Genomic DNA, 10273 nt, shown 5'->3' on the forward strand with positions numbered 1-10273 from the left:
TAGCACACAGCAGATTAGGGCCGGATAGAGGCAGGCTCAGTGATGGCAGGAAAAAGTCACAGGGAGAAGTGGCAGCTGATAGTGTGACACTAAGGGAAGACACAACACAGTGTAAAGGCAGGTGGACAGTCTGGCATTGTCACCACACGCAGAGCAACTCCACAGCATTTAAAGTCAGCAGAGGAGCCCTCTTGTTCCTTTGCTGCCACCTCTCGTTCTCCCCAGTGGAGAGGAGCAAGCATCGCGCTTTGCAGTCTAGCCTGCAGGATCTCAGATAGCTCTCATCACCTGATGTCATTCATATGCAAGTAAGGCCAGAGGGACCAACCATCTCAGTTTGCCCAGAACTGGCGTCCTGTCTGTCCCTTCTCCCCCCACAAAAAGTAGACCCTCTCACCTAAACCGTCAGCATTAATACAAGTGGACCCTCCATTCTTCCCTGATAAATCTCATTTGGCCTTTAGCCATGATTTTGGTACCAGTTGTTGGTAGGACCAATTGCCCTCAGTGAAAAGCCCTAGAAGCAGATGGAAGAGGATCCAGTAAGCTCTCTCTGAACATACTGAACTTTTGATCAAAGAACCATGGACCAAACCACTTGACTCTGCCAAGCAGTGCTCCTGGATCACAGCCGCTTTTCTTTCCGGTGCTTCCCGGCGAAAAGAGAAGCTGCGAAGTTTCCTCCTCAGCATGAAACCTGTTGGCTTTTTGTTCCCCTTGCCAGGTGATTGGCATGCACTACTTCTCTCCTGTGGACAAGATGCAGCTGCTGGAGATTATCACAACCGAGAAGACGTCTAAGGACACGACTGCGTCCGCTGTAGCAGTTGGTCTCAAGCAGGGGAAGGTCATCATTGTGGTTAAGGTAAGGAGCTGTGGAACAGAGCAGCAGACTTGGATAAGTTTTATTAAGACTCCTCATACCTCCAGGCTTATTTATAACTCGTTCCTTTTGATAGGACTTCCCCTTGATTGTGTACAGTATGGATAGTGGTGTTGACTGTACCACTGAGTCAGGGTTGGAGTGGGGCAAGTCTGGGACGTGGCAGGTTCCCAGCCTTTCAGGTGGCCACGAAACCACATGCTGTGCTCTTGGATTCCAGCCCTGCTGCTCCTGGCTGTGGCTTCCCTTGCCATTTCATTTTAAGGATTCTGATTGAGGTTATGATCACCTTGAACTCTGAAATGATACCTGGGAAAGGGAGGCTGCTTTCAGACTCGGGTGGTATCTGCAACAGAGGGGCCCCGAGTTCATGTTCTCCCCCTTGGCAGGATGGACCTGGCTTCTATACCACAAGGTGTCTCGCACCCATGATGTCTGAAGTCATCAGAATTCTCCAGGTTGGTATTGCTCTCGGAATGTTTGAGGCCTCTCCCACTCCTTAAACCAGTCCCCCGAACCGCTGATGTCAGGATGAGGAGAAGCTTCCTTCTAATGCACTACCCCTGACTCTTCTCCAAGAAGGCCCTTTCGTGGCATCCCTTTCTGCACGGGGGTGGGGAGCCATAGGCTCTGCTCCCTTAGCCTCTCTCTGCTCCCTTAGTCCACAGGCCTCCCAGCATGCTCTTCTGTGCTGTTTCTGCATCCCCTTAGCAGCAGGGGCCATCCAGGACAGAGCCTGCATGGTCTGATTGGTGTTGTGTCTGCTTCTGTGCAAGCCAATCCCCCCGGTGGCCCTACAGGTCATTCACAGGCACTTAGACACAGGATCCCGGGGCTCTGCAGCACTGCTTCTTGGACTCTCTCTCCTCTCAGTCCTGGGAACCAGCCCTGTCTGCCATGGAATCTTCTGGTTATTGAGATTCAGAATTGCAGACAAGGAAATGAATACCTTTCATCTCTAGACTTCCTTAAAGGTTAGGGAAGGCTCAGACTTTTTGCCTGTGTGACTCCCAAACCTCGTGTTTCCCTGACTGAAACAGTCCCAGTCCTGGGCCTGGCCAGGTGGCAGCCAGAAGAGAAGTGGCTGTTGCACAGGGAGCCCGTGTGGGGGACCAGGGATGGCCTTCCCCTGAGGTCTCTGCTTTCCTTCCCATTCAGGAAGGAGTTGGCCCTAAGAAGCTGGATTCCCTGACCACAGGCTTTGGCTTTCCTGTGGGTGCTGCCACACTGGTGGATGAAGTTGGTGTTGATGTAGCAAAACACGTAGCAGAAGACCTAGGCAAAGCCTTTGGGGAGAGGTTTGCAGGTGGAAGCCTGGAGCTGCTGAAACAGATGGTGGCCAAGGGCTTCCTGGGTGAGTATCCTCAAAGAAACACAACGAGCTCCATCAGTCACAAGTTCCGAACAGCTTCTGGAGACCAAGGAGTTACAGAAGGCCCGTGTGTGTTTCCTGGTATCATAGGGAATTTCAAAAATGACTGCATGACAACCTCTCCTTAGTGTGGGCCTGTGGATTATGGACAAAAGGTAAAGCCCTGGCCTTCTGAAGCTCCGCCACTTCCTGGCCCCAGTTACGCCAGATCGACGAGTATTTTCATCCTGCCCAAGGCCTCGGACATCTGTGACCTGCATTACCATGCTGCTGGCCACCTGTGTGGAGAAAGTAGCTCTACCTACAGAGTGTACAGTTGAGGCCCCCAGAGAGGTGGCTTTCTCTTTTGAAAGTAGCAGCAAAAAGCAGCAAAAGCAGTGCCAGGACCTGGGCATCCCAGGTCCTGGTGTTGCACATCTGGGCATTAAAACTCACCCAGCTGGCCTTTCCCATACAGATACAAAGATGTCCAAACCCTAAGACCTCTCTTCCTGCTCTGTGAGCTTTCTGACAAACACCAGATGTCTAGGGTTAGCTAGATCCAAAACTCGGAAACACAGGCGAGAGGCAGGAGAGGCGGGAGCTTTACCGCAGACCAGCAGGAAGGGAAGTGATTTCTCAGGCCCGGGTTCTAAGAATTTTAACTCTACCTTTTCCTGCTTCTTCTAGGTCGCAAGTCTGGGAAGGGCTTTTATGTCTACAAGGAGGGTGTGAAGAGTAAGGATTTGAATTCTGAAATGGATAGTGTTTTGGCAGGCCTGCAGGTGTCTCCTAAGCCTGAAGTGTAAGTCAATTTGAGTGGCTTATGGCATGGAAACGTTCCTCATCAGCCAAAGCTTCTCAGCCCCTCTTCCGTCTCTGTTATGATCACGGTGCCTGACCAAGAACACCCCCGATGCTGGCACAGTGCTCTGTACTTTGGCCTTCTGCACGCCACCTCATTCTCTGCCCGCATCAGGGGAGAACTGCCGCCGAGCCTTGGTAGACCCCTGCTCCAGCCTTCCCTCGGAAGGTCCCAGAGAGCAGCTAGAAAGACCATTGTCCCAGGCCCCTTTAGTATCATTTGTAATTGACCATTGCTGATACCTAGAGGTGCTTATCTAGTCTGTTGCAGACCCTGTTCTAGGTGCTGTTTCTGGTTAATCAGGGCAAGTAGCTCTACCCACTCTTTTTCCCGGGAAAGGCTGGCCTCCTGGCAGCACCTTCTCTAGAGTTGGAGGCGGGTTCTCACCCCTATGTGGCTCCTGCAACCCTCCCCTCCTCCTCTCCTCTGCCTGAATGTCCCTCCCTGTTGGCAGCTCCTCAGACGAAGACATCCAGTACCGCCTGGTGTCGAGGTTCGTGAATGAGGCCGCCATGTGCCTGCAGGAAGAGATCTTGGCCACACCTGCAGAGGGAGACATCGGAGCGGTCTTTGGACTCGGCTTCCCCCCCTGTCTTGGAGGTGGGCCTTGGAGGTTGGGGAGGTAGCTTGCTTTATCTTAGAGCTCGTATGGCTGTCTCCTTCAACAAAGTCCTGCTTCCCCCTCAGGGCCCTTCCGCTTCGTGGATCTGTATGGTGCTCAGAAGATAGTGGACCGGCTCAAGAGGTACGAGGCTGCCTACGGGAAACAGTTCACCCCATGCCAGCTGCTTATCGACCAGGCTAGCGCTAACAAGAAGTTTTACCAGTGAGCAGCCCACACCTGCTCGCTCCCCACTAACCCACCTGCCGCAGTGCTGGTCTCCAACAGAGTGGCACCTAGATTTATCCGTAACCGGAGGGAAGACAAACACTGGCATTGGGTGTGTGCCTTGATTAAAGTGCCTTCGGCTAAGACTGTCTCTTCCTCCCGGTGAAGTCTGGCTGTGTTTGCACTTCCTGTTGGAAGGTGGAACCCACTGTGCTCACGAATCTATGAGCCCAAAGACCCAAAGTGGCAGCGTTCCTCCCAGGAAGCCAGTGGTGGCGAGGGCAGTCACACACTCAGCCAAACACAGGATAATAAAAACCAAACTTATTTATCAGCCTCCCTGCCTGCTTGTTCCTTTTTCTACTGTCTTTGCCCTTCTGGTTTAAACCCCTCCTTCAAGGAGTGGGCTGGGAGAAAGCCCTATGCTTTGGGGTAAGAATGTTGAGTTCTGAGCAGCACCTGAAGAGAGAGAGAGACTGGGATATAGAGGGTGGGACTTTCTGAGGCTAAAGCCTTTCAAACCTGACTATTTAAATGCTTTGGCTGGGCTTCTGCTTACAGCGGGAAGTGGCCCTGACTGACCAGGTATGGAGGACCAGGATAAAACAAACTCTCCCTAGACTGCATTTCCTCGTTGCAGTTTTACCCAGTTTTTTCTTGGTGTGACACATTCACACATGCTTCTCAGGGTGTTTGTGAGAAGGTTGGCATTAATCAGAGATCACATTTTCCTGGTCACTGATTCCTGCACCTCTCAGCTGCACCTCAGCATGGGAAATGCCTGCACGTGTGAGTAGTACAGGGGATGCTGAGTCAGCCTACCACCTCCTCCACTCTGCGAGACCCTCCTCTCCTCCCCTACGCCCTGCCCTCTGCTGTGGGAAGTTCCTACACTCATGTTCTGACAGAAGCAGGGCCGCCCAGTCTCGTTCTGGCAGAAGGATCCACGCTGAGTGTGTGCGGAATCATTCATGTCCCATCACTGCGCCTTCTCAACTTTGAGAAGTTACCAGTTCCTCCTGCCTCTGTGCCAGTTTGAGTGCAATAAGTACTTCAGACATTGCCTGGACCAGTTCTGTTGTTGGGACTGCCAGGCAAGGACCTTAACTCTGGCTCTACTAAATACTGACAGTTGGTTGCTAGGAAGCCAGGCTCTAAAACCAAGTCGTCTCTGAGTTGGGGTTTTCAGATGACCAGTCCGCAGGTAGAGAACTGATCCTTGCACCACAGCCATTAACAGGCTTCAGGCCCTAGCTGGTTTGGCTCAGTGGATAGAGCATCAGCCTGTGGACTGAAGGGTCCCGGGTTCGATTCTAGTCAAGGGCACATGCCCGGGTTGCAGGCTCAATCCCCAGTAGGGGGTGTGCAGAAGGCAGTCGATCAATGATTCTCTCTCATCACTGATGTTTCTATCTGCCTCTCCCTCTCTGATATCAATAAAAACACCTTTAAAAAAAAAAGAAAACAGGCTTTAGAACATGGGGCTCTGAGCGCCTCAAGGCAGGCGGTCTGCCAGCGCAGGAAGTTGAACCTGGGCCCGGGCTGGTGGCATGGAGCTTTGCAGTCTGGTCCTTCCACTGAACAGCACCAGGTAGGTGTGAATTCCGTTGGAACAGCTGTGGGAGCTGAAAAGTTCTTTAGGGCAGGGGCTGTGAGGGGTTTTTGCAGGGAATCGGGCAGCACTACCAGCCTTTTCTGGGGACACGTGGATGGGCTGCAGGCACACCATCCCAAGTCCTCTCCTGCGGGGCATGCCCACCATTCCTTCACGGGAAGAAAACACCCGACAGCGGAGTTGCACCGGCACTGTCCTCAGCGTCTAGCGTTTATTTCACGAGTCCTCGGGGATTCGTTACCTGATCAGCAAGGAAACCAACTGTCTCTGCATCGGTCTCTGTGCTGTTTCCTGACTCCCTTCCCTCAGAGCTGAGGAGGCCTGCATGGGGCACAGGCACCAGCATGGCTTTGCTATTCTCAAGGCAGGAAATAAATATCTAGGTCGGCTGGGTAAGGCAGAAGGCTGGTACCTCTGGGGCCTGGCCCTCGTGAGCATGAGAAGTAATGTGGTCTGGGCAGGTGAGACGGGAAGAGCATGGGGGACGGGCAGTTGCACACAACGACCAACCTGCCCTGGGTGCCACGGACCACCATGCTCGAGATCCAGGGCCCAAAGGCCTGTCCGAAAGCACGTGAGCAAGGGCAGGTCTTCCCAAGCCACTGTGCTGCCTCCCACCCATCCCACCTGCGACTATTGACAGGAACCCAGGGAAGGACACCAGGTGTTTGCCAGGGTCAAGTGATGGAGGCAGGAGACCAGTGCAGGTGGGAGTGATTGAAAGCCACTTGTCAGAACCAAGGAGCAGCCGACCAATCAGCCTGCTCTTCCAAGGAGTCAGAGTCTTCGCAGACTGGACCCACTCTGGCAGGATGAGGGCTAGTTGCACTGAGCTCAGGAGAACCCAGGGCGTCCGTAGGCACCTGCCTCCCTAATGAGCTACGTCCATTAACAGCAGCGCTGTGCTCTTCCAAAGTCAGCGCCCGCGAACCAGAACCCGGAGTGGGGCTCCGAGGTGAAAGGCACGGGCTTGTACTGGATACACTTGTGCTCAGGGCCAGGGACCTACTCAAGGTGCAGCAGAGGGGGGGAGGGAAGGGCATCGCAGCGCAGAGGTCCTGAAATTGGCACCCCGACCCTGGGGCAGCTTAGGCCAAAAGCCCCCAGAGCACAGAGGAGAGAGGGCACTTGGGGGATTTGTGCTTAAATTACGGACTCCCTTCCTGCTAACCGGCACCTACAAACTGGAGAAGTGCGAGTTGTCTGTGAAGATCTTCAGAGTGTGGGACGGTGTTAGGTCACCATGAGGCCAGCTTTTGACCCCACCATGGGAGTCACAGCCAGTGCCTCACCAGGTGCAGGTGGCCGGGGGCCTCTGCTCCTCTCCCCACGTGCTCTGCACACTCCAAGGCAAGCCGTCCCCATGCAGGGATCTGGTCCCAGAGGACCCCGTTTCCAAGTGTGGCTCCCCTGGATTCACAGAGTGGCTACCTGGCACCCTCACAGGCAGCACTGTCCCCTGCAGACCGTGGCTGGCCTCGGGCCTTTGTGCCAGCCTTCCGGTCGCGCAGCTACAAGCTGGGAAGGTCAGATCTTGGGCCGCCAGCCTTTGATGAACTGCATGATCTTCTTGACCTGAAGCTTGGTGAGGTGGAAGTCGTCAGCCAGGATGTCCTCACTGAGCTGCACAAAGATACTGCCATCAATACGTTCTCGGGCAAAGAAGCTCACCACGTCCTCGGAGAGCCCGATGAAACGCAGACTGCGAGAGACCTCCTCCAGAGAGAGCGCAGACAGGTCGGCGGGGGGCTGCCAGGAGGCCTCCCGGCCTCCCCAGCCTGTGACGCCCTCCCGGGGACTGGCAGGAGGCCCTTCCAGGCGCCCTTGGGTGAGAAGGAGGCGTGCTCCACCTGCCTTGGGCCCCTTCGGGGCCGCTGGTGACAGTGGAGTGGGGACCTGCCGTAGCACTAACCCTTCAGGCTCAAAGGCCTTGGGGGGTCCAAGAGGTGAAAGGCGGGGTCCAGGCCCAGGTACCCCCACAGCTCTGGGCTCCTGACAGCGCAGCAACTCCGGCTCTGGAGAACCACCCTGCCCCAGCTCAAAGGGATCAAAGGGCTCCAGGGCCGATTCCTGCCACTCAGAGGAGGAGGAGGAGGAGGTGGGACAGGAGGAGGTGGGTGCAGCCGAATAGGCCGGGCCTGGGGAGCCTGGGCCTGGGGAGCACGCAGGGCTGGAGGTAGCCAGGGTGGCCGAGACGGTCGTGGGCCCCGAAGAGGGGGCCGCTGAAGGGCCTGAGGAGTAGGCAGGCCCGGAAAAGGGGTTGAGGGCTCCAAACGGAGCAAAGCGTTTCTGGGGGTGAGAGGGCTTGAGAAGTGGTGGCGGGCAGCCGTGGTAGGTCTTGACAGGGGTGTCAGCCCCCAAGAGGGAGGCAGCTCGACTGCTCAGGGGCTCTGCGAGGGCCCGTGGGGCCTGGCTGGGCTGCGTGGTGGAGGGCAGGGGTCCCGGCGGTGGCGGGCGGCTAGAGGACTCGCCCACTTTGCAGTCTCCCCAGGTGCACGGGTAGCAATAGAGGGAGTAGGCATCTGGTGACGGGGAGCCACTGCCACTGCGGGAACCCGTCCTGTGGGCAGAGAGACAGACACATACGGAGGGTAAGACAGAGCAAGAGGGAAACACGACAGGTCACACCCATGGCCCTGCAAACCCCCACTCTGCTGGCCACAGAGGCCGCCACTCCGATCTCGGCAACACAGGCCCGTACCCCAGCCCTCAAGGCCCGGGACCTCTGGGGTTGCTTCATTCTTTCTTCAGGCATCCCCAACCCCAGGAAAAAGTCAATGAAACTGAATTACGGAAAAAATTTTAAATAGCAGGGAACACTTCATCCTGGGGCAGAGTCCCCGCCTGGAAGGAACCAGCGCAATGTTCCCGTCCAATCCTCACATTTAGGAAAGCAGCCAACTGAAGCAGGACCGTGGAGAGCAGTGACTGGGCCCCGGCCCCCCACCGAGTGTCCTCCCCCCCAGCACTGCTCAAGGACCTGCACCCTTTGAACCCGCAGCCTGCAGTCTTCCCTTCCTCAGCCTGGACTCCCTTCCTCTTTCCCCTGCCTCAACCCACCACAGGAGAACCGGGGCCAGGAGCGGAAAGGGGCTCACCCATCCTGCAGGCCAGAGGAGTAGTAGGAGAGGCTGGAGCTGGGCGAGTGGACAGGCTGCAGCTTGGGGAAGCGTGGGGGCACTGGGGGGCTGCCAGGGAGCCAGCCGCTGCCATTGCCACCCCGGGGAGGCACGGGCGGGGCGTTGAGAAGCCGGCACTCCTCCTTCACCTGCAAGCAGAGGGCATGACTCCACCTCCGTCCCCAGGCAGCTGACCTCCTTCTTTCTCTTCCCGAACAACTAACTCTGAGACTCTTTGCCCCACTTTGCCAAGAGGCTGCCTGGCCTCACGCCCCACCTCCTCCACCAGCCACCTACCCTACCCACCCCACCCCTCCTCCTCTCTCCAGCCTGTTTCACTTCTCAAGAGCCCACAACATACACAGTCTTCTACTGCCTTGGAAATCTATAAAGGATGTCAGAAAAAGAATATAGAAAAGTAGATTAAAAAAACAATCAGAAAGCCCTCGCTGGCTTGGCTCAATGGATGGAGCATCAGCCTACAGACTGAAGGGTCCCAGGTTCGATTCCGTCAAGGGCGCATGCCCGGATTGCCGGCTCCATTTCCAATGTGGGGTGTGCAGGAGGCAGCCGATCAATGGTTCTCTCTCATCATTGATGTTTCTATCTCTCTCTCCCTTCCTCTCTCTTCCTCTCTGAAATCAATAAAAATATTTTTTTTAAAAAGTAGAGCCCTGTCTTACTCTTAAAAAAAAAAAAAATCAGAGCCCTATCTGGTTTGGCTCAATGGATAGAGCATCGGCTTGCGGACTGAAGGGTCCCGGGTTCGATTCTGGTCAAGGGCACATGCCCAGGTTGTGGGCTCAATCCCCAGTAGGGGGTGTGCAGGAGGCAGCCAATCAATGATTCTCTCTCATCATTGATGTTTCAATCTCTCTCTCCTTTCCTCTCTCTGAAATCAATAAAAAACAAAAAATTTTTAAAAATCAGAAAAATAGACATTCCCTCCACACACAAAAAGGAAAAAAGAGGGAAGAGGCATTGTGGGAGGAGATTAAAGTGTCTGTAAAGTATCTGCCGTCTGCATCTCGTACTCATAGGTCAAATACTCAAAGTGGCCTCCATGGGGTGTTCATAGGCGTTGTCCATATTCTGCGCACAAGTAAGTTGGGAAATTCTGCGTTAAATACAGATAAGCAGGTTTCCTTAGCGCAGGTCTTCTCAGAGCCTTAATGTTCCAGTCGCTGTAACTCCAAAGTGGAGAGGAGTGGAGGGCTGGAGGTCCTACACACGTTTTCTAAACTCATGTCACCATGGAACCTGCTTTTCACTGGGCAACTTCAAAGACTGTTCCGTGAAACCGTCTGGGTCACGCTGTGCTAGACTCTCCGCAAGTTGTCTGTGGCTGGAGACCTACTGGCATCTTTGTCCCACGGCCCCCAGGCCACCGTCCCTGGTGTCCCCAAGTACAAATGCTCTTGCCACCCTTTCCCCACGCACCGGCCACCCTCTGTCCCACACTCCAAGAGCTGGCCACCCAGGAGGATTTGCTTTGAAGGCCCAAGCGGAGCCCCCTGGCTGGCCCCTCCCTGGAGGCCAGAGCGACAGAGCTCAGCGCCCCCCGCCTGCCACTCACAGCTTCGGACTTGGGAGGGACGGGAGGCGGCGGCG

General features: G+C 55.3%; 2 protein-coding genes across 3 annotated transcripts in view; one reads left to right on the forward strand and one right to left on the reverse strand.

Moving 5' to 3' along the window:
* Positions 1-4265, forward strand: part of HADHA (hydroxyacyl-CoA dehydrogenase/3-ketoacyl-CoA thiolase/enoyl-CoA hydratase (trifunctional protein), alpha subunit) — a 30289-nt gene extending 26024 nt beyond the window's left edge. For both annotated transcript variants that reach the window (XM_005874891.2, XM_005874890.2), the window contains exons 15-20: positions 725-865; positions 1273-1341; positions 2042-2237; positions 2925-3039; positions 3554-3699; positions 3787-4265. In XM_005874891.2, the coding sequence (XP_005874953.1) occupies positions 725-865; positions 1273-1341; positions 2042-2237; positions 2925-3039; positions 3554-3699; positions 3787-3929 (810 nt within the window). In that variant the 3' untranslated portion in view covers positions 3930-4265. The remainder of the gene's footprint in view (positions 1-724; positions 866-1272; positions 1342-2041; positions 2238-2924; positions 3040-3553; positions 3700-3786) is intronic.
* Positions 4266-5723: 1458 nt separating this feature from the next.
* The window catches only part of GAREML (GRB2 associated, regulator of MAPK1-like), a 16605-nt gene continuing 12055 nt past the window's right edge, over positions 5724-10273 (reverse strand). Inside the window, exons 4-5 of the mRNA XM_005874897.2 lie at positions 8642-8811; positions 5724-8103 (exon numbers count right to left, since the gene is read on the reverse strand). Of these exons, the coding sequence (XP_005874959.1) occupies positions 7071-8103; positions 8642-8811 (1203 nt within the window). The 3' untranslated portion in view covers positions 5724-7070. The remainder of the gene's footprint in view (positions 8104-8641; positions 8812-10273) is intronic.

Source organism: Myotis brandtii, unplaced genomic scaffold (assembly GCF_000412655.1).
Source record: "Myotis brandtii unplaced genomic scaffold, ASM41265v1 scaffold454, whole genome shotgun sequence".
NCBI lineage: Eukaryota > Metazoa > Chordata > Mammalia > Chiroptera > Vespertilionidae > Myotis > Myotis brandtii.